The sequence below is a fragment of the Mesoplodon densirostris genome, chromosome 4 (assembly GCF_025265405.1).
Source record: "Mesoplodon densirostris isolate mMesDen1 chromosome 4, mMesDen1 primary haplotype, whole genome shotgun sequence".
Classification (NCBI taxonomy): domain Eukaryota; kingdom Metazoa; phylum Chordata; class Mammalia; order Artiodactyla; family Ziphiidae; genus Mesoplodon; species Mesoplodon densirostris.
This window is the reverse complement of record NC_082664.1, coordinates 1,328,482-1,355,389: the sequence shown is the minus strand read 5'-3', so window position 1 is coordinate 1,355,389 and position 26,908 is coordinate 1,328,482. Positions and strand designations below refer to the sequence as shown.

The following is a 26,908-nucleotide window of genomic DNA, read 5'->3' as shown; positions in this document are numbered from 1 at the left end:
GCACCGGAAGGTCCGCGCGGGGCTGCTGGGAGGTGGCCCTGAAAAGGCAGCAGAGACTCCTGGCCCCTCCGCCACTGCGTGGCTCACAGTCTGGCTGTGGGGGGCAGACTTGGGGTGAGCGCTTAGAGTGCTGAGGCCCAGAGGGAGAGTGGGTCAGCCAGGCCTCAGGTTGGGGAGGAAGGCACTCTGAGCAGAAGGCCCAGCAGGTGCAAAGGCCCGGAGAGGCAAAGGGCTCATCGGGTTCCAGACCCAATGCATCAGGAACCATGTCGGGCGAAGGCTCCAGGGCGCTATGGCAGGGCTTAGCAGCATGGCCTCTGAGCTGTGGAGACAGAAGGCAGGGCCAGACTGGAGGCCTGTGCTGGTCCCAGCCCCAGCTCAGGAGGGGACTGGAGGGGACTGAAGATGGGGTGAGGGGCAGACAGCAATGCCCCCGTGCCCGTGGGGGAGGAGGGCTCTCGGGAGGTAAGCTGCCCTGGCGCTTGTCGGGTGGCCACTGAAACGGGCACCCGGGGGTGCCCGGGTCAGAGGCCAAGTTCTGGAGAAGGGGTTAGTTCTGGGGGGACACAGGGAGTGAGCAGCTGCTGTGCCTGAGACGGCAGGGGGCTGGTGGGGTGGGGGCGGCCAAAGGTGAGGACCAGGCAGAAGGTGGGGCGTCAGGCGTGACCGCATTTCCTGTGGGCTTGGCGAGGGCTGGAGGGGGGCTTGTCTGGGGAGCACTTGGGATCCAGGCAGGCCTGCTCCCTTCCCCTTCATCACTTCCCTCTTTCCCTTCTCTCCTTCCTTCACTCTGTCCTCTTTACAGCTTTATTGGGGTACAATTTCATACCGTAAAACTCACCTATGCACATTCGATGCTTTTTAACCTGTTCACAGAGTTCTGCAACCGTCACCACAATCCAGTTCTAAACCATTCTCCTTAACCACAAAGATTCCCTCATGCCCATCTGCTGCCACTCCCCAGTCCTGGTCTCTTTCCAGGCCACCACTGACCTGTCTCCTGTCTCTGTACACTTGCTTTTCTGGACACTTCCTATAGATGAAAGGCACGTACAACATAGTGTTTTGCATCTGCCCTCCTCTGTGTCTGCGCTTCCCGGCACTTTGACCCGCATCAGTGGTGCCGAGAGGGTTCCCTCCAAGGGCTGACTGCCCAGCTGGCGGCCTTTTGGGTTGTTTCGGTTTGGCTGTTATGTACAGAGCTGCCTTGAACGTCCGTGAGTGGGAACACGAGTCCTCACAGGTTCCGGGCACTGGCACTGTGGGGTCGTCTGGTAGACTTAAGTCTAGCTCTGAAAGAACCGCCAAACTGCTTTCCAAAGTGGCTGTGCGGATACTCCTTTGAAGACTGTCTCTTCAGTGGCAGAAAGGAGAGGCTGAAGGTGCAGGGCAGAGGCAGGCCGGGGTGGGGTGGGGATGGGGGTGGGGGTAACGGGGGCCAGCCGGACAGACCATGCACTGGACGGGGAGGGGCCAGGCGGGGTATGCAGGCGTAGGTTTGAAGGGGGAGAGAGTCGCCGGCCGTCGGGGAGGAGTACCCGCCCGCGCGCTGCGGGGTTGAGCCGTCGGGGTACGTCCCCCGGTACCCGGGCGCTGGCCCCTGCGTCTCCGGCCTTGTACGCGCTGCGGGGTCCCAGGGCTTCCGGAGGCCAGAGAGGGCTTCCGGAGGCGGAGGGTCCCTCCCGCGTGTCGCTGGCGCCTCCCGGCCGCAGGGGGCACCCTGAGCGCCGCCGCTGACCCTCCGGCGGTTGCTAGGCTGCCATTTGGTGCAAGGGGCTGATCGGTGGGGTCCGCACAAGGAGAGTCAGGTGTCGCAGCGATCGAGTCGCGGAGGGCGGACCCCGCGAGGCTCTCAACGCTGATGGGTCCCCGATGCACCGGAAATGCCTCCGCACCGGACAGGACAGACAGCACTCAAACGCCGGGGGCACCGCTCATTGGGCAGGAGCTAGAGGCGTGTCTCAGCCTACTCGGTGGTTGGGCGCGGGCCCAGCAGAGGCGGCATCTGAACGGTGACTGGGCGCGGGGACGCAGCTCTCGCGGGGATTGGACGCGGGGACGCGGCGGCGGCGGCGCGCAATCTGAGACAGGCGGGCGGAGGCTGCATGGGGCGGCGGCGTCGCCGGGTGGACCCGGCGGACGCGGCCCGGGCCCTGCCCGAGGCCATCGCCGCGTTGAGTCAGACGCTGCCCGCCGGACCCAGCCCCGAGACCTTCCGCCGCGCCAAGTTCGACCGTCCGGAGGCGGTGAGGCCAGCAGGGCAGGCGGCCGGGGCCAGTAGGGCTCCGGGCGGACGCAGGGACGCCGCCAGCCCCGCTGACCGTCGCTCTTTGATCCTCGCAGGCCCCCGCGCTCTGGCGGCTGCTCTTCCGCGTGCTCTCGCCGCAGCTGGCCGACGGCGCCTCGGCCTCATTCTCTCCGGGTAAGCCCCGCCTTCCCGTAAGGCCCGCCTGGTAAGGCTCTGGCCCCGCCCACCCAGAGCCCCGCCCACTGCACGACCCACGAGACAGCCCTCCGTAAGGCCCCGTCCACTGCCCCGCCTCCCCGATGAGACCCCCACCCCGCGTGAGCCTCTCCCCTTCCGGCCTCCAGGTTAGGTCCCAATGCCCCTGCTGGTCCCTTCCAAGCATGGTCTCTGCTCTGCGTCCCGCGGGGGTCCATTAGGAGTCTGGGTAGTGTCACCTCCAGTGGGTGTCCCCCCTGAGCTGGCGTCTCCTACCGCAGAGGCCGAGGTCCACTTTGTGAAGTTGGCGCTGCGCACCCAGGGCTACCCTAGGCGGGCCCTGGCACAGCTCCCGGACGACGGCTCCCAGGGTGGCCGCGAGCTGTTGCTGGCCCTGGCCTGGCTCCTGGCCCGCGGGCCCCTGCCCGAGCAGCTGCTGACACAGAACCGCGTGCAGCTGGGCGACGAGATGCCCGTGTGCGAGGTGGGTGAGGGATGAGTGTGAGCCGCGCCCAGCCCTGGCGGGAATCCTGGGTGTGGGCACCGGACCGGCGGGGTCAGTCCTGTGGGGGTCAGTGTTGCTGCCCCGAATGCCCGGGTGAGCACATGGAGGCAGGTGAGGGCCGGGGACATGCCCACAGGCTCTTTACCCAGCTCTTCCTGGCACCCCCGGGATCTCTTGGCTCTCACTCCCAGGGGCTTCCTTTCTCTTTCCCCTTCGTGGTCTCTGCCTGGGGTGTGGGAGCAGTGCGTGACCCTTGTCCCCTCCCCAGTGCGACGCCCTGGCCAGCCCTGGCCCTCCTGCCCGCAGTGTGGAAGCAGACGGCTGTGTGGACATCCGCCACCTGCAGTGGCTGATGGGAAAGCTGCGGTTCCGGTGGCGAAACCTGATGGCCAGTCAGCAGGAGCAGTGCGCCCTCCTGGGCAAGGTAGTGCCACGCATGTGTTGTCCACCCAGGGGCAGTTGTCCTCTGTGCTATAGAGGCCTGTCCAGTATTCTCATCTCAGGCTGGCGCCCAGCCTTTGGCTGAATGTGGGCCTTCCCAGGCCTGGCTGGGAGCTGACCTGTTGGGCACAGCCTGGGGTGGCCCAGAGCCTGACCCTAGGGCTGCAGGTTGTCCAGGAGGGGGCCTAGAGCAGCTGTTGCTGGACCTCTATGGGGCAGGGAATTGGGGGGGCAGGGAGCCTGCAGGGTCGGCCTCCTGTCCCCAGAACTCCCCAGAAGCTTCAGACTCTATGTCACTGAGCACCAAAGTGGGCCCTGGGGAGCCCCTGCTGCCTGAACACGAGATGGCGAGGAAGGCACCCCCTCCCACCGCATCCTGGGTGTGGGCTCACAGGCGGTGGGCAGCTCCTGCGGGCTTCCGAAAGGCTGGTAGGGCTCAGCTGTCGGGGCACAGGTGTCTCCACAGGTCCAGTGCATGGTCTGGGCTGAGTGGTGGCTGGGCAGGTGGTCCAGGGCTCGCACCAGCGCAGGGCTCTCTGGTGCTAGAACACCCCGCCTTGGGCTCTGCCCCTGGGGGAGGATCTTTTGCTCAGCTAGCATTTCCTGGGACCCCTCACTGCCTCTTGCCTGGGCTCCAGCTGCCCCTCTGTGTGGGACATGCCCACCCGTTAACCTCCCTGCTGCCTGTGTGGGACACGCCCACCCGTTAACCCCCCTGCTGCCTTCAGGCCTCACCTGGCTGGGGTACCCTCCCTGTGTCTGTGTCCCTGCCACTGGCCTCACTGAACCACTGAGCCTGTCCAGAGGCTGTTTCTGCCACCACATGGGCCTGGCACTGATAAGCTGAGGAGGAAGCAGGGGCGCCCCACTCTACCTATACTGCACCCCTGGGAGCTGGGTGGGGCGCCCCTCCCTCTGCATGGGCCTCCTGGTGGGTTCGGGGCCCTGGGCCAGCCTCCCAGCGGTGCTAACTGCTCTCCTGGACCTGACCCTCTCTGGACCCTGTTTCCTTGTCTGTAAGGTCCTTGCCTAGCACTGGCAGGGGGGAGGCGCCCACCTTCTCAACCTGGGGTCTGCACTGCCTGTTTCAGATCCACTCATATACCCGTGGCTGCCACAGTGACCGCGGCCTTGGCCACCTGTCTGTCACCGAAACGGAGCTGCTCAGAGACCCGGAGGGTGGCCGGCAGGTGAGGGCTGGTGGGACCAAGGTGGGCGTGGCCCAAGGTGAGAAGGAGCCTGGGAGGGTGGGGGACCCAGACAGCAGACCAGCTTTGAGCTGTGGGTGTTAGCCAAGCTCACCATCTTTTTAAAAAATATTTGTCTATCTATCTATCTATCTATTTATTTATTTATGGCCACGTTGGGTCTTTGTGGCTGCATGCAGGCTTTCTCTAGTTGTGGCGAGCGGGGGCTAGCTACTCTTCGTTGCGGTGCGCGGGCTTCTCATTTCAGTGGCTTCTCTTGCTGCGGAGCTCTAGGTGTGCGGGCTTCAGTAGTTGTGGCACACGGGCTCAGCAGTTTGGCTCACGGGCTTAGTTGCTCCGCGGCATGTGGGGTCTTCCCGGACCAGGGCTTGAACCCGTGTCCCCTGCGTTGGCAGGTGGATTCTTAACCACTGCGCCAGCAGGAAGTTCCTTTTTTTTTTTTTTTTTTTTTTTTTAATTCATCTGGCTGTGCTAGGTCTTAGTTGCGGCATGTGAAATCTTTGTTGCGGCGTGCAGGATCTTCATTGCGGCATGCGGACCCATAGTTGCGGCATATGGACTCTTTAGTTGCAGCATGCGGGATCTAGTTTCCCGACGAGGGATTGAGCCTGGGCCCCCTGCTTTGGGAGCACGGAGTCTTACCCACTGGACCACCAGGGAAGTCCCCAAGCTCACCCCCTTGCCTATGTAGGAGACACGTGCAACCTCAGGGCCTCTCTTGCCCCATGGAGCAGCTAGTGCTGCTGTGTGTGTGCACGTGGCTGGGTACACTTTGGGCCGTGGGAAGAACACAGGTGTCTGGGCCAGGCTGGCAGCCAGCCGAGGGGGGCCACTGGAACTAAGGAAGACTGCTCAAGGGTCCGAGCTGATGGTGTGGGTGCCTTGACCTTGGGCACGTGTCACCTGTTGATGGGGAGGTGGGGGTTGGCGCTGCCCCACACTCTACTGACCTTCTTTTCAAGAGCCCCCATTCATCATCACTGTTTCCTTCCCTTGGGCTCGCCTGGCCAGTGGGTCCTGGGACAGGCCCAAGGCTGACCATTACTTGAGTGCTGGGCTCTGGCTTGTCCAGAGTGTGAGGCTGGCAGTGCCTTGTCCTGGGGCACTCGGCTGGGTAGGAGGGCTGAGGCTCAGGGCAGGCCCAGCAGATCCCAGCTGTAGAGCCACATGCTTCTAGGGGGTCTGCATCCCCACTGTGGGCTTAGGGCAGCCACCTGGGGATGTCTGCCTGGCCCTTGGTGCCTGCCCGGCCTGTGTTCCTGGCTGTTGCCTGGCTGGCTTTACCTGGGCAAGGCTGTGCTTGGCTCTGAAGGTGCTGAGGCGGCGTCTGGGCGTCCTGAGATGCCCTTGGCTCTGTTCCCTTTCAGGGGTGACTCAGCGAGGCCCCGGCCTCCTGCCCCTGGTCCCCTCCCTGGTCTGAGTAGAGCAGAGGCTGTGCCAGCTCCAGCCTGGTGCTGCCTGGGACCCCAGCCTCTGTGGGGGGCCTGGGCGGGTACGGCTCCCCTCCTCCTGGAGGGTGGTTGGTGCCCCATGGCATGTTGGTGTCACAGGACTGAAAACGGCGTGGCCAGGTGGATGGGGACAGTTGGCTTCCTTCCAAGGATTCTGGATGAGGAGCTGGTGGCAGGCCTGGACCAGCCGACCTGAAGGGGCTGCACTCTTGGGATGGGTCCCGTAAGCTTCTGGAATGAGCTCTTGTTGCCATGTCAGTGGCCAGGCATGCTGTGGAGTGGCTGGGCAGCATCCTTGGTTACTGGCTGGGCCTGTAGTCTTCTTATATTGTGGCTTGGGATGTGGGGGTGTGGACCCCCTCTGGGACTGTTCTTGGGAACTGAGTAAGCTGCTCTTCTCACTGGCCAGCAGGTGTGTGTAGCGGGGTGTGTGTGTGTGGTGTGGGCATGTGGGCTCCACCCTCCCATGTCCGCAGCCCTCCCCCAGACCACAGGGCGATTCTCACCGCAGGACTGCCTTCGCCCTGCTCCACTGGCCATGGGCTGGGCCCTTGGCCTGGTGTTCAAGGCTGCCCCCATCTGGCCCCCTGGCCTGGGAGCCCCTTGTCCAGCTATGTGCATCCCCTGGTTGCCTGGCAGGCACGCTGGTGCGCATGGCTCGGGCACCAGCCTCTGTGAGTGGAGGCCTGGCAGGGCTTTTGTCCGCCGACAGGGCAGCTGCCGGCTCTGGCCATTTGTCCCGGCCCCAGAGCACACTCCTAGGCTCCCTTCTAGAAGGAGCGGTGCCGGAGGCTGGGTCACTGTGCCGGCTGCTGCGTTCAGAGAGGAGCACAGCGGGTGCCGGCCTGGCCCGTCCCAGTGGGGCTCATCTGTCTCTCCGCAGCTTGCCGTGGGCCCTTGGGGTGGACCGTGCCTGGCCTTGCCCCTGTCCGGCTTCCCGAGGCCGCAGTGGCCTCGGCAGGTGGGACGGGAGCATGTGCCCGTGCACTGGCCTGTGGGGTCCACAGGTGCGGGGCTGTTCGGGTGGTGCCTGCAGGGCGGGGCGGGGGGGCTGCATGGCTGTGTTCTCCACCCTGGTCCCCGGTCTGTTCTCCGTCGCCTCCAAGCTGGGCGCCGCGCAGCCTCTGCCCTGCCTTTGGGCCCCAGGGGACGACAGGGAGGGATTCCCAGAATCCGCCAGTCTCCCCCATCCGGGGCCTCCCCGTATGCCCGAAGCCTCCGGGGTGCAGCCCTCAGTCAGCGGGGGATGTGGGGTGGAGTCCCAAGTGAGGGGGCACCAGGACTCAGCCCCCGACCCTGTGGGACCCACGCTTGTGGGGGGCCTGGGGGATCACTGGTGTGGTCAGAGGCCTGGTAGGCTTGCCTGCTTGTGCTGGAGGTGAGGCTGCCGTGCCGTGCCCTGTCCTGCCGTGCCGTGCCCTGTCCTGCCGTGCCGTGTCCTGTCCTGCCATGCCATGGCGTGCCCTGTCCTGTCCTGCCGTGCCATGCCCTGTCCTGTCCTGCCATGCCATGCCGTGCCCTGTCCTGTCCTGCCGTGCTGTGCTGTGCCCTGCAGGGAGGTGGCTCAGCCCACGGGTGGGCTGGGTGGGCCTGGTGGGCTGAGGCGCCTGAGCCAGAGACGGTGGGCAGGGTGGGCAGGGTCCCAGGCGCACTGGGTTCTCTGACTCTGCGGCCTTAATGGTTTGCGTTGCAGCTGCTGCAGAGGCTGGAGAGGGAGAACGCACGGCTGCAGGCGGCCCTCGAGTGGCGGCGCCGGGAGCTGGTCTTCTGGCGGTGGATGGTGAGGAAGCCACGCCGCCCCCCTCCTGTCCCTCCCCTCCTCTCCCCTCCCCTCCCCTGGTCTGACCACAGCAGCCCTGGGGTGGTGGTGAGGTCTTCCCATTTTCCAGACAGGAAGAGAAGTCTCAGGGAAGCCCCTCACACCCAGCCCTGAAGCCGGTTTCACACCCAGGCCTGTGGGTTTTGTGTGTGTGGCTCTTTCCAGATGTCCGTCGGTCCCATCACCACCCTTCCCAGCTCCTGGGGAGGCCCAGACTTCTCAGGGGTCTTGGCCTTCCGGAAGCCTGGCCTTTGTGCCTCCCTGGCCTCCAGGCCCACCAGGGTGAGGGTCACTGTCCAGCTCGCTCTGCGACCCGGGGGCGGGAAGTGACCCTGGGCCTCTGTCCCTACCGGCTGGGGAGCTGGGCCTCTGGTTGTGAGGCCCGGGCCTGCCGCCCACCCTCTCACTTGGGGTCCCTCTCTGCAGGACACGGTCCTGGGCGCCTGCCCCCCTGAGGCCTCACAGCCCACGTTTCTGCCCAGGATCCCCACGCCAGGGGCTGGAGCATTGGAGCCCCTGGTGCGGGAGCTGCAGGCCCTGCAGGGAGAGCTGCGAGAGGCGGTGGAGGCCCGGCGGGCGGCCTGGGAGGCCGGGGTGAGGACGTGGGGCCCTGGCCCGGGCTGTGCTCGATGGGGGGCTCCCACGGTGGGACTTGCACCATTTGGTCTGTTTGTAAGGGGGGTGGGCTTACCTGCCAGACTCCCCTGCCGCCCCACCCTGGCCACCCTGATGGACGTTTGTTCGTTCTCCCAGGGCAGTTTTGGTGTCGTCCCTGCTGGCTTCCGCTCACACCCTGTGGCCTCTTGAACCTGCTGGTGGACATGTGGGTCCCCCAACCCCACCTGGGCGCCACCCTCCTCTCTCCATGAGCAGGACTGGGCGAGCACCGGGTTTGTGGCTGTGAACAGTGGGCCACGTGCGCTGCATTGATTTCCTTTTTCTGAAGCGTCTTAGAGTAAACTGTAGGCGTGGTTTTCCCCTCAGATACCCCTGGGGAGCATGGGTGTTTCCTGGGGGCCTGCAGCGTGGCTCGTTCAGGCCCTGCACGGCCATGTCTCCTCCGGCCAGGCCAAGCTGGAGCCCCCTGCCCTCTTGGGCAGTGACAGCTGAAGCACCGGTGACGTTTGCAGGCGGTTTCTCACAAGAAGTGGGGCCGGTGCTTGTCCGGGCTCAGGGCTCTTCATGCTTCCTTGTTGCAAACCACGGAGCAGTGCCCACTGAGGGTCGGGGTCAGGGTCAGGGTCAGGGTCAGGGCAGTTCCCTGGGGACACTGAGGGCACAGCCTCTTTGTGCTCCCTGCTTCCTGCAGGGTCTCTGGGATGGGCCTGCCTTGGGGGCCAGAGGTGTCCTCACCAGGTCGTGTCCTTGGCCTGGCGTCCCGTTAGCCTGGCGTCCCCTTGGGTCAGGGCCACCCCATGCCACCCCTCTGCGAGGGCAGTGGGAAGCCGATAGAGCAGAGGACATGCTGACCCCGCCTGGAATGGTGGGTGGGATCGGGGGTGGGTGCCCCGAGGGTCTGCACTCTGGGCTCTGAGCAGACCCTGCAGGACTTGGCCTGCTGGGGGCAGCCAGGCCCACTCCCCCTGCAATACTGCGGTGAAAGAGCTGGGCCTGCAGCTGGGTGGTCCTGAGGGCTCAGGCCCTGCAGGGCTGTCGGGGGTGATCAGGCTGCTGGCCCTGTCTCTGGGGCCCCACGGCCTCTGGCTTAGGGCTCAGATGCTCGGTGCGGGTGACAGAGCCTGGAGGAGCCAGGCCTTAGAGCTGGCGCTGGAGTTGGTCCCCGTTTCTTGGGAGCGGCGGGCTCAGGGCGCTGAGAGGGGCCGCAGGACTGCTGGGGGCCGGGGGTGGGGCTCAGGGAGAGCCGAGAGCCCTGAGCCACGGTCCTGGTGAGACTGGTCACCCTCAGCTCACTTGCCACATCCCCTGTGCAGGTCGGAGGCCGTGGGCCTGAGTGGAGTGCCGCGAGGACGGCCTTGCGGGAGGCCGTGGGGCAGGACCTGGCGGCTCTGCGGCAGGCGTGCGAGCGAGGCGGCGGCTGCAGCCTGGCCCAGCCCCACGGGCCCCACCGGCTGGTGAGGACTGAGGCTGGGGCGCCCGGGGGCCCAGGCCTGCGGGCCCCTGAAGTGATTGAGGCGCTGAGGAGCCGGGAGGCCCGCCTGGAGGTGGTGCTGCGCCAGCTCCAGGGCCAGTGTCGGCAGGAGCTGGCCAGGCTGGTGGGAGCCCCGCCCGGCTCCGTCTGGATCCTGCCACCTGGACGCTGATGCTCCCTTCTCCCGGGGGCACCCCTCTCAGCCTGGCTGGGCCTTGGAGGGGCAGATTCCAGGCCGGTTAGCTGCAGGGGTGACACAGGCACAGCCCCGGTGGTGCAGGCACACTGGGCCCCGGGCCCCCACTTTGGGCAGTACTCAGCCCCGCAGCCTGCAGTGCTGGGGGCAGGCCCATTGTGGTGGCCGTGGGCATTCAGGATCTGGAGAAGACCCGGAGGTACATTGTGGAGGCCTCCTTGCAGGGCTGAGGCTCCAGCTGTCCCTCTGCCACCCTTCCAGGTCTCTGTCTGGGGAGGGGGTGCTCCCCTCAGGCCCAGGGTGAGGGGTCCCTGGGCAGTGGTGGCTGAGCCTGGGCTGGTCCAGGGCTGCCCAGGTGCTGGACGGACAGGCATGGCCTGCAGCACAGGGTGGGCGTGAGGGCCCGGGGGATGCAGTGTTCTGGATGTGCCCTTGGAGTGCTCTCATCCTGGGCTCCCCTTGTACACCCCACCTGGGCCACGCCTGTGTGGGGTGTGTGTGTGTGTGTGGGGTGTGTGTGTGTGTGTGTGTGGGGTGTGTGTGTGTGTGTGTGTGGGGTGTGTGTGTGTGTGTGTGTGTGTGTGTGTGTGTGTGTGTCGGGCAGGGACACCTCATGGGAACCTTGGGTGGGGGGGACTCTGCTCCGTTCCTGAGGGTGGTGCCCCGGGGAGGGGAGGGGGGTCCTGCCGTGGACAGAGGGGGCTTTGTTCCCGAGACTGCTCGGGGAGCTGGCCCTGACAAAGAGCCATCTGTGTCCGGAGGATGTGCCCCCAGCCTGCCAGAACAGGCCCCTCTCCTTCCCAGGAGGCTTGGCTTCTTGGCACCTGCCCCGTCCCCCTCCCGCCAGTGGACAAGGCCTCAGCCCGGCCTCCCTTGCCGGGCTCCCCTCTCCCCCAGGGTGCTCCACCCCGCCCTGCTGCCGGCCAGCTTAGGCCCCAGGGCCCAACCACAACGCCTTCTCATCGGCCTTTGCTGTCCGCTTGGGGAGTGCTGGCTCACGCCCACGGGCACTGGCCCCTCTGGGCCATTCTGGGTCTCCTTTGTCCCGGGTTGGGGCACACCCGTGGCGCCTCTGCACTGGCCTCGGGAGCACTGACCAGACCGGGGTGCGAACCGGTCCCCCTTCAGGAGTGACCCCTGACCCTCTCCTCACAGGCTGGCCCCAGAGAGCCTCTGGCCTGAGCCCCTCCCTCCAAGGCCTGGCCCCCCTCTCGTAGCCCCTCTTGTGGGCTCCCCGCTTGCTCCAGTCGGGTCTAGGGCACCTGTCCTTGGGGTGTGTCAACTGTGAGGTCAGAAATCGAGGAGGCAGTCCGGGTGCCTTCCCGCGGCCACACCGCGCTGCCTCCTGTGCTCGGGCTCTTGTTCCGTCACCTCCACCTTCACGGTCCTTTTGGTGCCCTACCCCACTACCCACTGGCTGGCCTCCTCTCCCTTGTCCTTATCTGCACTGGTCGACCTTGGCTTGACCTTGGCTTGGGGGGCGTGGCTGGCTGGTCAGGACTGAGGCCCCCCGGGGTCCACCTGCAGCCTGAGGGGTATTCCCCGTGGCCTGCGGAAGTTCAGGTTTGGGTGGACAGGAGCATCTCTCAGCGGCATTTAGGAGACAGTCCCTGTTGGTGGGGCACAGTTGACGACCTTGGTCCATAGGCCCCGGCACCCGTGTCCTTGCCTGTGGGTGTGGCTGGTGGCCATGAAGTCGTGCCTCTGGAGCTCCAGGGCCCCCAACTGGGTCCTGGTTGCTGAATGCAGCTGGGCGCCGGCCTCTCTGTCCTTCTTGGCCGAGCTGGGCTGTTCCTCCTCTCATCCATCAGCCAGGATTCCCGAGGTGCCCAACGGTTGCCAGCCCCGGGGCTGGGGGCAGGGTCTGGGGGAGAGCAAACACCATAAACCAATATGCATCAGGGGGCGATGGCCCTGGCCGTGCGGGGTCGGGGCGCGAGGTGACAGAGGGTGGTGGTCAGAGGAGGCCTGCCCAGACAGTAAAGGAGGGGGGGAGAGGGTGCCTAGTGTCCCGCTCAGGAGGGTGGTCCAGGCGAAGGAAATGGCGTGCTTATGCGGGGGCTGCATGGGGGGCGTCTGGGAGGGGGTAGGACATGAGCTCAGAGGTGGGGTCGCAGAGGGGCGGGGGCTGCAGGCTTCTGTGCTGCAGGTCAGGATTTTGGAGTTTCTTCTGAGCGGGGTCGGGGCACCGTTCAGGGCCAGGTCCCAACTTCGTCCCAAAAGGCCCCGTCTGCCCCTGGCGGGAGAGCTTCTGGGGTTCAGCGAGAAGGCGGGTGAGGGGTGTTGGGCTGGGCCCTGTGGACTCTGGTCGATTTGGGGCCTGGGATCTGTCGCTCTCTCGGCTGTGGGGCTTGTGAGCTGGTGGCCCCTCTTTTAAGTTGTTTTTCTTCTTACCGTCTTTGTTTACAATTCCCAAGTTTTTTCCTTCCCTTTTAGGGACAATTTTTTTAAATTGTGGTAAAAAACATAACATTAAGTTTGCCATCTTAACCATTTAAAAAAAATGGAAATACAGTTGATTTACAATACTGTGTTAGTTTTGGGTATACAGCAAAGTGATTCACACACACATATATATATACATATATATATATTTTTTTCAGATTCTTTTCCATTATAGGTTATTACAACATATTGAATATAGTGCCCTGTGCTCTACAGTAAATCCTTGTTGCCTTTTATCTAGATTGGGGTGGGCATTTCATGGTTAAATAAATTTGTCAAAACGCAAAAAAAAAAAAAGTCCTTGTTATCTATTTTATGTACAGTAGACTGTATCTATGAATCCCATGCTCCTAATTTATCCTTCCCCACCCCCTTTCCCCTTAGGTAACCGTAAGTTTGTTTCCTATGTCTGTGAGTCTGTTTCTGTTTTGTAAATAAATTCATCTGTATAACTTTTTAGATTCCACATATAAATGGTATCATGTAATATTTCTCTTTGTCTGACTTACGTCACTTAGTGTGATGATCTCTAATTGCATCCATGTTCCTGAAAATGGCATGATTTCATTCTTTTTTCTGCCATCTTAACCATTTTTAAGTGTACCGTTCAACAGTGTTACGATATTCACACAGTTGTGCTGCAGATCTCCAGAACTTCTTACATCTTGCAGCACAGAAACTCTGTCCCCACTGAACACTAAGTCCCCCTCCCCCAGCCCCGGGCCCCCACCATCCTTTCTGTTTCTGTGAATCTGACACTTCTAGGGACCTCATATGAGTGGACTCACACAGGATCTGTCCTTCTGTGACTGCCTTATTTAACTGAGCATAAAGTCCTCGAGGCTCATCCATGTTGTAGCAGGCGTGAGGATTTCCTGCCTTTTTAAGGCTGAGTAATATTCCATTTATGGATAGACCTCGATAGGCTTACCCCCTCATCTATCAGTGGGCATGTGGGTTGCTTGCAGCTCTTGGCTGTTGTGAAGAATGCTATGATGAATGTGGGTGTGCAGGCATTCCTCTTTTTAGTTTAGTTTTGGAGGATCTCTGGGCCATCAAGAGCCGGTCATGGCTTGATGGAGACAGCTGTGCAGCCCGCAGAGCCCCTGGGAGGTGAGCCAGGGGCAGGGACCAGATGGGGCACCCTGGCTTGTCTCCCTTGGGAGGAAGGTAGTGGTGACTCTTAGCTCCCCCTAAAGTTGTTTCTTGGGTCTGATTGTTTTGGCAGCTAGCATTGCCCTAACTCAGGGTTCCTGCACTTTCTCAGCTCATGGCGCTTGCAATGGCTCAGTAATTTTTTTCACAGCACCTCTTGGTCCAAAGAAATACCTAACACTTCTGTGTATTGTGGCCAAAGAGCTTAATAAGTATTTAGGTACTAACAACTTAGTAGCAGTTTAGAAAACAAACCCAAAACCCCAAACAAACCAACAACACATAAATTGAAAAAAACCCTTAATTCTTAGAAACTACAATTACTTATTAATAGGATATCTGAAACTGTTAGACTCTACACACTTTTTCAAACCTTAATCACATCGGACACTGCCACCTGCATTACCTGATCCATGTGGATTTTTGCCTGGTGTTTGCTTTTTTATTTCAGCAACTGCTGTTAAACCAGCTTTGCAAGGAGATATCTTAGAAAGGAAAGCAGTGCAATCCGATATGGAAACTCTGAGTTCAGTCGAATTATTCACAACGTGTCTGGCATGCTCTGTATCCCGTGTTTCCCTCAAAAATGAAAAATACCCTGTAGTGCCCCTGAGAATTCACTGTAGCACCCTGGGGTGCCTCGGCACACAGTTTGGGAACTGTGGCCCTAATCAACTCAAGTCTTTGTGTTTCCCTATTTTTCTTTCCACTTTGTATTGTGTTTTATTGTATTTTATTTATTTATTTTTGTCGAGTGGCTTGTGGGATCTTAGTTCCCTGACCAGGCATTGAACCTGTGCCCTCAGGAGTGAAAGTCCAGAGTCCTAACCACTGGACTGCCAGGGAATTAATTCCCTGTATTGTGTTTTTAAAGCTCCATCCTCAAAGCTGTGTGTACAGCTCTTCACTGCTTCTGCCCAGCGGATAAGGTCCCAGATTCACTACATTTACCATTTCCTACACGTGGACACCCTGGCTGCCTCACAAAAGCCCCTGCTCTTGGGTGGACCTGTGGGAGCAGGGCTTTGGGGTGCACACCTGGAGCAGACCAGTGAGTTCTCCAGTTGGTCAGTTGGATGTTCCAGTCCATGGTCCCACCAGTTCCTACATCCTCGGTCCCTGTGACCCTCCCTCAGCATGTCCTAGCTTCTTCAGGTTTGCCAGTTGAATAGGCATTAAGTGGTCTCCCAGTTTACTTGACATTTCTCTAATCATTGAATTTGACCATCTTTTCATGCACTTGCTTAGTTTTGGGGCCTTCCTCTTCTGTAACTGGCTGGTCATATCCTTTAATCGTTGGTGTTTGGGGGCTGCTGACTTTCAAAAATTGCTTTGCAGAAGTTCCTTGAAAATTCGAGATATGATTCCTACTTTTTTTTTTTTTTTTTTTTTTTTTTTTGCGGTACGCGGGCCTCTCACTGTTGTGGCCTCTCCCGTTGCGGAGCACAGGCTCTGGATGCACAGGCCCAGCGGCCATGGCCCATGGGCCCAGCTGCTCCACGGCATGTGGGATCTTCCCGGACCGGGGCACGAACCCGTGTCCCCTGCATTGGCAGGCGGACTCTCAACCACTGCGCCGCCAGGGAAGCCCCCTTCATTGGTTTTACACATTATAAATATCTTCTGCATTCTGTCATCTGTCTAAAAATTTGCTCATGGTTTCCCTTTGTTGAATAGAAAATTTAAAGTTTGTTTTAATTGAATTCATCATGTTTTTTCCTCTTGCTTTTTACAATTAACATTTGAAGACATGCTTCCCTCTCTTGTGTCACATTCTCCTACATTTCCTTCTGTCAGTTTTTTCTTCAACGTTTAGGTCTTCACTCCATTCAGAGTCCACCTCTGTGTGTCAGGCAGGAATCCAGGTCTCTTCCATGTGGTGAGCCAGTTTCCAACACCGTCTACACACAGACGTATCCTGTCCTCGTTGATCTGGGCCTTCTCCATATTCAGCTCCCGTCTATCCTGACCTCCCTTCTGTTCCACTGGTCAGTTCGTGTACCAATACTACGCTGCTTTTATCACCGTGTGTTTCATCAGGGTCCAGCCAGAGGAGCAGAACCGGTAGGGGTTCTATATGAAGAGATTCATTGCCTACTGTTGCTGGTGTAGAAAGATACTGTGATGATGGTAGTTTCATTTTGGCCGTCTTGCTAACGCTTACCAATCCGAGGTGGTGATCCTTATTCTCAGTCTTCAAGGGCATGTAGCTAAGGTTCTCCATTAAGTATGGTGCTTGCTGTACTCTTTTGGTACATAACTTATTATAGCTTTTTTAAAAAAAGATTTATTTATTATTTATTTATCTTATTTTTATTTTTGGCTTGTTGGGTCTTAGTTGTGGTATGCAGGATCTTTCGTGTGGCGTGCAGGCTCTTTGTTGCCGTGCGTGGGTTTCTCTCTAGTTGTGGTGCGCAGGTTTTCTCTTCTCTAGTTGTGGTGCGCAGGCTCCAGGGCGCATGGACTCTGTAGTTTGTGCCACGCAGGCTCTAGTTGAGGCGCGCGAGCTCAGTAGTTGTGACGTGCGGGCTTAGTTGTCTCGCGGCATGTGGGATCCTAGTTTCCTGACCAGGGATTGAACTCACATCCCCTGCATTGTAAGGTGGATTCTTGACCACTGGACTACCAGGGAAGTCCCAACTCTTTATAGCTTTTAGAAAGTTTCCTTCCACTCTAATTTTCCTAGGGGCTTTTTTAGAATCATAACTATTAAGTGCTTTGTCTTTATTAATCAAGACAATCATATGATTTTCTCCTTTATTGTAATGAATTACATTATATTAACACATCAACACCCTTTCCCAAGTCAAACCATCCTTGCATTCCTGTGAGAAGTCCTATTTGATCATGATACTATAACTTTAAAATATACAGTTGGTTTTGGTTAGCTAAAATTTTATTTAGAACATTCATATCTATGCTTGAAGTGAAATAGGTCTATAATTTTCTTCTTTTTTTCTTCATATTTTCCTTATAATGTTTTGGAATCAAGATTACATTGGCCTCATCACAGCCTTTGCCACCTATTTTCTGGAAAAACTTGTTAAGGTAGGAATTAACTTCCTTGAAACTTGAATTTTACAGAGCAAAAGTTTTTGATTTTGATGAAGTCCAGTTTATCAATTTATTGTTTATGGATTGTGCTTTTGGTGTCATGTTTGTTTGTTTGTTTTTGACTAGCACCAGGTCATGAAGATTTCCTTTTACATTACCTTCTAAAAGTTTTATAGTTTTACATTTAGGTATATGATCCATTTTGAGTTAATTTTTGTATGAGATTTGAGGTTTAGGTTGAGGGTTTTTGTTTTTATTTGCATGTGGGTGTCCAATTTAGTGAAAGTACTATCCCTTCTCTGTTGAATCACCTTCACACCTTAGTTAGAGCTAATTGGTTACATTCAACAAACAAGGAATAGAAAGGAACTTCCTCAACCTGATGAAAGGAATCTACCCAAACTCCACAGTTGACGTAATACTTAATGGTGGGGCTTCTCAGGTGGCGCAGTGGTTGAGGGTCTGCCTGCCGATGCAGGGGACACGGGTTTGTGCCCGGTCTGGGAAGATCCCACATGCCACGGAGTGGCTGGGCCCGTGAGCCATGGCCGCTGAGCCTGTGCGTCCGGAGCCTGTGCTCCGCAACGGGAGAGGCCACAACAGTGAGAGGCCCGCATACCACACAAAAAAAACCAAAAACAAAAACAAAAACTTAATGGTGAAATATTGAAAGCTTTCCCCCAAGATCAGGAACAAGGCAAGGATGTTTACTCTTGTCTCTTCTATTCAACATTATATTGGAGGTTCCAGGCAGGGCAATTAAGCAAGTAAAAAAAAAAAAAAAAAGGCATCCAGGTTGGAAATGAAGAAGTAGAACTATGTTTGCAGATGACAAGAACTTGTATGTAGAAAATCCTGAGGAATCCACAAAAAAATATTAGGACTAATAAATGAGTTCAGCAAGGCTGCAGGATACAAGATCAATATGCAAAAGTCCATTGTATTTCTATGCACTAGCAGTGAATAATCCAAAAATGAAGTTAAGAAAAACAATTTCACTTACAACAGCATCAAAAAGAATAAATTAAGAATAAATTTAACCAAATGTTGGATAAAATTTGTGCTCTGAATACTACAAAACACAGGTGAAAGAAATTAAAGGAGGTCTAAAAGACATCTTACGTTTATCACCAAATTGATCTATAGATTCAATGCAGTCCCTATCAAAACCTCAGACGGCTTTTTTCAAAAGTGACGAACTGATCTAAAATCATATGGAAATGCAAGGGATACAGAATAGCCAAAACAGTCTCAAAAAAGAAGAACATAGTTGGAGGATTCACACTTCTCAATTTCAAAACTTACTACAAGCTACAGTAATCAAGACAGTGTGCAGTTATAAAGCAGAAAGTAACAACCACTGTAAAGTAATTATACTCCAATAAAGGTGTTAAAAACAAAAGAATCCGCCTGCCAATGCAGGGGACACGGGTTCGAGCCCTGGTCCAGGAAGATCCCACATGCCGTGGAGCAGCTAAGCCTGTGTGCCACAACTACTGAGCCTGTGCTCTAGAGCCCAAGAGCCACAGTTACTGAGCCCACGTGCCACAACTACTGAAGCCCGCATGCCTGGAGCCCGTGCTCCGCAACAAGAGAAGCCACTGCAATGAGAAGCCCACGCACCGCAACCAAGAGTAGCCCCCGCTCGCTGCAACTAGAGAAAGCCCGCGCACAGCAACAAAGACCCAACACAGCCAAAAAACAATAAAGAGGTAAATAAATTTATATTAAAAAAATAATAAAGTAGCACACCCCACCCGAAGCATTCTTTATCACATTCATACCTCCTAAAATTATCTATAAAATTATTGTTTATTTGAAAAAAAAAAAGACGGTGTGCGGGACTTCCCTGGTAGTCCAGTGGCTAGGACTCTGTGCTCCCAATGCAGGGGGCCCGGGTTCAATCCCTGGTCAGGGAACTAGACCCCACATGCCACAACTAAGAGTTTGCATGCCGCAACTAAAGATCCTGTGTGCCACAACTAAGACCCGGCACAGCCAAAATAAGTAAATAAATATAAAAAAAGAAAAGACAGTGTGGTACTGTAATAAGAGTAGACATATAGACCAATGGAACAGAATTGAGAATCCAAAAATAAACCCTTACATTTGTGGTCAATTGATTTTTGAAAGGGTACTAAGACAATTCAGTGGGAAAGGAAAGTCTTTTCAACAAATGGTACTGGGACAACTGGATATGCAAAATAATGAAATTTTTATATGCAAAAGAAGTAAACTGGATCCTGTATTAGTTTCCTAGGGCTGCTGTAATAAATGACCACAAACTGGATGGTTTATAATAGAAATTTGTTCTCTCACAGTTCTGCAGGCTAGAGGTCTGAGATCAAGGTGCTGCGGGGGTGGTTCCTTCTGGGCGCTCTGAGTGAGAATTTGCTCCTGCTTCTGGTGGGGCCAGCAAACCTTGGCATTCCTTGGTTTGCAGCTGCATGACTCCAAGAGCTGCCTCTGTCATCACATGGTCTTCTTTCCTCTGTGTATGTGTCTGTGTCTTCAAATCTCTCTTTCCTTATAAGGACACTAGTCATTGGATTTAGGGCCCACCCTACTCCAATATGACCTCAATTTAAGTTGATTACATCTGCAAAGACTCTATTTCCAAATAAGGTCCCACTCACGGGTACTGGGACTTCAGCATATCTTTTGGGGCACCATAATTTAACCCATAACAGATCCCTTTCTTACAGCATACGTAAAATTTAACTAAAAATGGATCATAGACCTAAATGTAAAACCTAAACCTATAAAACTCTTAGAAGAAAACATGGGGGAAAATCTTTATGACTAGGGTTAGGCAAAACCTTCTTAGAGGGCTTCCCTGGTGGCACAGTGGTTGAGAATCCGCCTGCCAATGCAGAGGACACGGGTTCGAGCCCTGGTCAGGGAAGATCTTCCACATGCCGCAGAGCAACGAAGCCCGTGTGCCACAACTACTGAGTCTGTGCTCTAGAGCCCGCGAGCCACAACTACTGAGCCCGCGTGCTGCAACTACTGAAGCCCGCACGCCTAGAGCCCATGCTTTGCTACAAGAGAAGCCACCACAATGAGAAGCCCGCGCACCACAACGAAGAGTAGCCCCCGCTCGCTGCAGCTAGAGAGAGCCTGTTAGCAGCAACGAAGACCCAACGCAGCCAAAAATAAATAAATAAAAATAAAAATTAAAAAAAAAAAAAAAAAACCTTCTTAGATATGCTACCCAAAGCACAAGCAACAAAAGATGAGATAGATAAACTGGACTTCATCGAAAGGTTTTTTTTTGTCTTTAAAAAAAATTTATTTATTTATTTACTTACTTTGGCTGCGCTGGGTCTTAGTTGCGGTATGTGGGATCTTCATTGCGGCATGTGTCATCAAAAGTTTTTAAGCTTCAGAGGACACCATCAAAAAAATTGAAAAGACAACCCACAGAATTGGAGAAACTATTTTCAAATTACATATCTGGTAAGAGACTTGTATCCAAAACATAAAAAGAATTCCTTCTTACAACTCAACAATAAAAGGACCATAACGCAATGGAAAAATGTATAAAGAATTTGAACAGACATTTTCCGCATATAAATCCTGTATGTGTTTTGTTATTTTATTATTATTATTTTTTTTGCTGTACGCGGGCCTCTCACTGTTGTGGCCTCTCCCGTTGCGGAGCACAGGCTCCGGACGCGCAGGCTCAGCGGCCAAGGCTCACGAGCCCAGCCACTCCGCGGCATGTGGGATCTTCCCGGACCGGGGACACGAACGCATCGGCAGGCGGACTCTCAACCACTGCACCACCAGGGAAGCCCATTTTGTTTGATTTATGCCCAAGTATTTAATTCTGAGGGGAGCTAAAGTAAATAGTATTGCCTTACACATTCTGGTTTTCAGTTGTCTGCTTCCAGTAGAAGCAGGAGTGAAGTTGTTTTGACCTTGTATCCAGCAACCTCGCTAACCTCACTTATTAGTACTCAGATTTTTTTTTTTTTGGTAGAACTTTTGGGATTTTCTACATAGACTTTCATACGAATAGAGAGTCTTATTTCTTCCCTTCTATTCTATATGTCATTTATTTAGTTTTCTTATTTTATTGCATTGGCTAGGACTGCCAGTACAATAGCGAATAGTAATGGATAGAGTGGACATCTTTGCCTTGTTTCTGATCTTAGGGCAAAACACCCAGTCCTTCATTATTAACTATCATGTTAGTTGTAGTTTTGTTTTGTCTCTCTTTTTTTTCTTTTTAGATACCCTTTATTACATTTAGTAAAATTTCTCCTATTTCTAGTTTGCTGGGAGTATTTATCATGGATGGATATTGAATTCTGTTAAATGCTTTCTATGCATGAATTGATATGATCACATGGCTTCTTCTTTAGATTGTTAATATGGTGGATCACACTGATTTATTTTCACATGTTGAACCAGTCTTGTTTTCCTGAGATAACCTCCCTTTGGTTGTGGTATTTCTTTGTTTTTATTTTTTATGTTGCTTGCTTCTATCTGCTAATATTTTGTTGAGAATATTTGTGACATGATGGTATTGGATTTTCTTTTCCCTTGTGGGTTGGATTTTCCTGGCTCTTCATAGGCAGAGTAATTTTGGATTGTATTCTGCACATTCAAACGGTTTGTTATGAATATCTGGTCTTGTTTAAATCCTATTGAGAATGGTGATATTTTTGTTTTAGCATGCAATCAACCCAGTTGGGTTCAGGCAGAAAATTCCAAATAGCCTTCTGTGGGTAGTGGTTTCAATGTCAGTTCTGTTTTCAAAGCCTTTGCAGTGTTATTTGAATCTGTCCTGTGTGGGCACTGCCCAGTGGCCAGTGTGGGACTCGTGCAGTGCTGTGTCCTATAGTTCAGTTCTCGGACTCAGGGTGACAATTAGGATTGGACCCGGACACACATGGCTCGGGGTTGAGCCCAGAAGTCATGAACAACTTCATGGGTTGCCTTCTGGAGCCCCTCCTCTGGCATGTCTCTGTTACTTTCTGGCTCCCTAGGGCTCCCCTTTCCAGTCCTCTGGCAGAAGTTGGGGGCTTTAGTCACCCCACCCTCCTGCACACTCCCCCTGACTGTGCCTGCATCTTGAGAAAGACAGAAGGGCCTGGCACTCCCTGTCTGCTCAAGGCAACTGGGTCCCACCCTCTGGGACCACGTCTCCTCTGACTGGAGAGGAGGGTCTTCTCCCTAAAAAGGTGCCTGTGAACCCTGATGCCTTGACTGCAGCCTGGGTGGAGGTGGGATTGCCCAGGGGCCCCAAAGCAGCAAACAGAACACCCCCCCTCCCAATCTCTCTTCTCCCAGTCTCTCTTCTTTCCCTCGCTGAGCCAGAACTAGGGGGCCCCTCCCGGAGCTCTCTGTCCCTGTCATGTCCCCATGTCAGGGGGACCAGGCAGAGTCCAGCCTGGGGATATGGGGGGGAAGATCCAGAAACTCACCACCAAGTTGGTGGTGCTTCGCATTCTGGTTCTTCCCCCAGTCTGCCTGTTACTGCTCAGGCTTCAGAGCCCTCAGTACCTCATGCATTACCTTCTTTGTATAGCTGCACTCAGCGAATGAGACAGGGTTTACCCCATCTCACCCAAAACGGAACCCAGGAGACATAAAAGAAAAAGACAACAGGGACTTCCCTGGCGATCCAGTGGTTAAGATTCTGCGCTCCCACTGCCAAGGGCCTGGGTTCAATCCCTGGTCAGGGAAATAAGATCCCACAAACTGTGTGCCCCCCCCCCAAATATGTGTGTGTTTGTGTGTGTGTATATATATATATATATATATATAAATCCTTGGTCTCGATTCGGCAACTCTTACTCTCCTGCCACATTTGGTTTCTCTTTATTCAAGTGAGTGTGTGTGTAGAAATAAATGTATGTTGTATTGTGGACCATTTAGGGTAAACTACAGGTGCCCTGACAACTCACCTGGTCACTTCAGCACACGTCGCTCCAGAAGGACGGTCTCCTGGGGGCGGTCCTCACACAGAGACCCCCTCGGCGGTCCCACACGCCACCCTCCTCAGTGCGCGTTTGCACCCCTGCCTCCTTCCCTATAGTACACTTGTGATGACAGTGGCCCACCTGATCATCTGGATGATCCCAGGTCTCAAGGCCCTTCATTTAATGACATCCTCCAGAGGGAGCCGGCCCATGTCCCAAGGGCTCTGGGCCTGGCGCGAGCCGGGTGGACATACAAATAGGGGGATGGAGAGGCAAGAACTGGGTGCCGGGGTGGCGACGGGGTGTGTGGTGTTCAGAGCACTGACTCAGGCAAGCAGGACGGGGGTTAAAGATTGGGCCTTCCCAGCAGCCCTTAGGTGAGGTGGGGAGGGCAGAGGGAGAGAGGAGATGGGCAGGGTGGCCTGGGGGGCAGCCCCTCCCTGAGAGCGGAGGGTGGAGGGAGGGAGCAGGCCGTGTGGGCTGTGGTGTGGGCTCAGGGGGCCCTGGAGGTGCTTCTGGCCCTCCTCTGCCTGCTAGGGGGGTTGGGCCAGGTGGTTGCTGGTGGTGCCCGCTGGCCAGATGGAACCTGTGCTCCCTGGGCCTCCTCCCCTCCTCCCTCCATGCTGCAGGAAGTGGCCTTGCTAACCAGGCCTTTGTCCCTGGAGACCTCCTGGGGAAGGTAAACCATCCCTGGGTCTGGGGCCCCTCCCTGGCCACAGAGGCAGCTTTAGGGTCCTGACTACACTTCTTCCAGTGAGATCAAGTGTGTGAGTGGCTATGGGTGCTGGTATCCCCCAGTCAACCATCCTGAGGGCTCAGCCCAAGAGCATCTCAGCACCTCACATGTGCCTCTCATGGACGGCCCAGGGCGGCAGTCCTGCTATCCTCACTCCCTGCTGGCCCTGGTGCACCCCTGGCCGGCCCCCAGTGCTGATGGAGGGCGGCAGATCCCGTCACCTGCACAGACTCAGCCACCTGTGTGGAACCAGGCACATGTGGGGCCTCGGTGCAAGCTGACTAGGTGCGAGGGATCCGGGTTGTCCCTTCACCCTCTGACCTGGTCTCCTCCTGTCAGAGCCAGCAGGCAGGCAGCCGGTGCGGTCCCCTCCTCCATCCTGCGGTGGGCATGGCTGGCATGTTGGGGGCGGTGCTCAGTGAGGACAGGGTGGGGATTCCGAGGGGTGGGGGAGGAAGCCTGAGCCTCCAAACCCTGGCATGCTGCCTGGATGGCTGGAGAAGAGGATGAGGGCTGCCCAGTGGCCCTGCTCTCCGCCCTCAGATAAGAACCGGGAAGGCTGCAGAAACCCAGGATGCAGGGCTTCTCTGGGACGCGGCGCCGTGTCCCCAAACGAGGTCCCCGGGGACCACCTGCAGATAGTCGGCGGGCAGCTCGGCCCCCACGTCGGGGCTAGCTCCGCGGGTAAGGCACAGAGTCCCGCAGGCCGCCTGTCGCAGGCGATCGGGGTCACCCTGGTGGGCGGCCCGGGTACAGGCTGCCGTGGAATTTCAGGGCGTGAGCGGAACTGAGGCGCCCGCGGGGCGATTCTCCGGCTGTTGGGTGAGGACGGTAGAGAGGAGACTTCCCGGGCTTGCGCGTGGACCCTGGGGGCGTCAGGCTGCCCAGTGCCACAGGTTCCGGGGCCGTTGCTGCGCAGTGCCGTCGCCCTGGCAACCGGCGCTGCGGAGGGGGCGGGGTCGCGGGGACCCCCATCTCCGTCAGGCGGGCGCAGGCGGCTGGGAGCGCGGGGCGGGGCCGCAGGCCAGGGGCGGGGCGCGCGCGCGGGCTTGGGGCGCAGCTGAGCGCAGAAGAGCGCGGCCACGGCCCCGCGCACCTACGGGCTCCGCGGAGCCGGCCCCGGCGCGGCGCAGCATCTGGCCGGCGGCGGGTAAGTGAGGGCAGGGTGCGCGGGCTGGGGCTCCCGGTGAACCCCGACTCCCCGGCCGCAGGGGCGGCGGGATGCAGGGGCGGCGCTGCAGGGGTGAGGCCTGGCGGGGGAGCGGGCGGTGGGATCAGAGGAGCGGAGACGCAGCTGCGGGGAGCGGCCCAACCCCTTCACCGCGCTCTGTCCGATCGGGCTGGGGCCGGGGGAGAGCGGCCCTTTTCTCTCCCCCTGCCACCGCTTGTGGGCACTGAGGGACGGTTGGGGCGGGAGGGCGTGTGAGGCGCCGGGGAGGAGGCGGGCAGTGAAGGGCCCGGAGGCTCCGGAGTCTGTGAGGTCCGGGCAGTGGGGCGTGCAGGGGGCACCGGGCCGGGCCCGGGCCGGCCAGGGCAGCGGGGCCAGCCCCCAGGGAGAGGCCCGGCAGGGTGTGGGGGAGGGGTGGCCAGGTCCTGGCGCTGGCTGCCTGGGGCAGGGGCCGGGGCTCCCTCTGTGACGGGGTCTGTCCCGGCATCCTCAGCCCTCCGCGCATGTTTGATGAGTGAGTGAGCCGTGGTACGGGTGGGGAGGAAGGGGTTAGCGGTGCAGCGGCTGTTTGGCTAGTTGGCCAAGGGCTGGGATGAAGGAAATTCCCAGGCCGCTGCTGCCGCCACAGGAGGCCCAGGTGTGTGTGTGTGTGTGTGTGTGTGTGTGTGTGTGTATGTGGCGGGGGGGCTTTGTGGGTCAAGCGTGTCCACCCAGTGGCGGCGGACACGGGGTGGGTGTGTGAGGGGGGAGCAGCAGCTCACGGAAGTGTGGAGGCGGGGGCATCATAGGCCGATGACCCTCCCGAGGCACCTACTACTACTCGACGCGGCCGAGCTCAGAGTGGTTGGGGGCCCTGGATGTAGCGGCAGGGACCCCTGGGAGGTGGGTGCTGGGTGGGGAAGCACTGCAGTGAGGGCAGGGGTGGAGGTGCCGACTTGGAAGGGGACCTCCCTCCCCAGGCAGTGGGGGCTGCGGTATCACCAGGGGCAGGCTGGGCACTGGCTCCACAGTCACACGTGACATTTAATTTTATGTCCTTGTCTAGACAGGGCAGTAAACAGAGCCCTGGGGCCAGGGGTGCTGTGGGAGGGACAGGAGGGATGGGGAGCCTGGCTGGGAGTGAGCCTGCAAGTGACTCTCGGGTGGGTGAGGGCGCAGGGCCTCCATCGTCCCCCAGGTGTGAACGGGCACAGGTGTGGGGACCCGCAGGCTGCTGCAGGACTCTGACCAGCACAGCCATGACAGCCAGTGCCAGGGGAGTGAGAGGGGTGCAGGGGGCCCTGGGACCCAAAGCAGGCCCAGGTGGGCGTTAGCGGAGGGCAGGCTTCCTGAGATTGCCCCCAAGGGCAGGGGGGAGGGAGTGGCAGGGGGACCACCCCTTCATGGTGAGCAGGGCGGCGTGGGTGAGCTGGCGCCAGGGCTGGGGGAATGTACACGGCAGGAGTCGCAGCCAGGGCAGTAGGGAGCCACGGTGGGAGCAGGGCAGAGACTGGTCCACATGCCCTGGGAACGGTGGACCGGAGGGGAGACTGAGTCTGCCGAGGCGGGGAGGGAAGATGCAGGGGCTGCGAGGCAGGGGTTGGGAGGCACGGAGAAGCTTTTGGGGTGGAATCCGCAGGCCTTGGATGACTCTCAGTCCTGGATCAGGAAACCTGTCCAGAGCTCCGGCTCCTCCGACCTTCCCTGAGCGCGCAGAGCAGAGAGCGCAGGCCCGCCTTCCGCCCAGTGCGGCGCCGGGAGCGAGGACGCCCGAGCTCCCGCGGGAACGGCCACGGGACGGAACCCCGGGCCTGCGGCGCAGGCCGCCAGAGCCGGAGGGACGGCGGCGTGGGCCCAGTCAGGGACAAACCTCCGGGTCCCCGGGGACGCGCGCGCGGCGGGGAGAAGCCACTTCCGTTCCATTTCCTCCCCGGCGGTGGCGGGAACGAGGTCTCGGGTCTCAGGTGGGGCTGCGGCGCCCCCTGGAGGCCCCGCTCTAGCTCGCGGCCTCCCGTGCGCACATCGGCGCGTGCGTGCGGCCGAGGCCCGGGGCCCCGAGTGGGGACAGCGCCCCTCGCGGGAAGCACGTCGCCGGGGTGGGAGAGGCCGCTCCCTCCGCATCCTGACTCTATCTGCTCTGATCTCCTCAGATTCTGAGCTCGCCAGCCGGGAGCAGCGGCGCCCTGGGGGCGGCTGGACAGGCCCCGCGCCATGCCCAAGGGCTGAGCGCCGCCGCCGCCGCCGCCGCCGCAGGGCCTCGTCCCGCCTAGCGTGGGGCTGCGCGCG

At 57.7% G+C, this 26,908-nt stretch overlaps 1 protein-coding gene across 3 annotated transcripts; it reads left to right on the top strand.

The window, feature by feature from the left end:
• Window positions 1–1,855: 1,855 nt before the first annotated feature.
• TEDC1 (tubulin epsilon and delta complex 1) lies at window positions 1,856–26,892 on the top strand. 3 transcript variants are annotated; one of them, XM_060095520.1, is made up of 8 exons: window positions 1,857–2,246; window positions 2,344–2,422; window positions 2,725–2,927; window positions 3,217–3,372; window positions 4,481–4,579; window positions 7,742–7,828; window positions 8,294–8,461; window positions 26,773–26,892. In XM_060095520.1, exons 1-8 carry the CDS (start codon window positions 2,106–2,108, stop codon window positions 26,890–26,892), a joined length of 1,053 nt encoding a protein of 350 aa, XP_059951503.1. In that variant the 5' UTR covers window positions 1,857–2,105. The 3 variants fall into 3 exon arrangements, with proteins under 3 accessions (XP_059951502.1, XP_059951503.1, XP_059951501.1); XM_060095518.1 differs by lacking the exon at window positions 26,773–26,892 and adding an exon at window positions 9,799–12,217 and having other exon boundaries at window positions 1,955–2,246; XM_060095519.1 differs by lacking the exons at window positions 8,294–8,461; window positions 26,773–26,892 and adding an exon at window positions 9,799–12,217 and having other exon boundaries at window positions 1,856–2,246.
• The last annotated feature ends 16 nt before the right edge of the window (window positions 26,893–26,908 follow it).

Bases quoted from the DNA above. Each gene is read 5' to 3' on its own strand.
- TEDC1 (XM_060095518.1), top strand. From the start codon at position 2,106: ATGGGGCGGCGGCGTCGCCGGGTGGACCCGGCGGACGCGGCCCGGGCC. The intron at 3,373-4,480 runs GTAGTGCCACGC...TGCCTGTTTCAG, and splicing joins AGTGCGCCCTCCTGGGCAAG to ATCCACTCATATACCCGTGG. The intron at 4,580-7,741 runs GTGAGGGCTGGT...TTTGCGTTGCAG, and splicing joins ACCCGGAGGGTGGCCGGCAG to CTGCTGCAGAGGCTGGAGAG.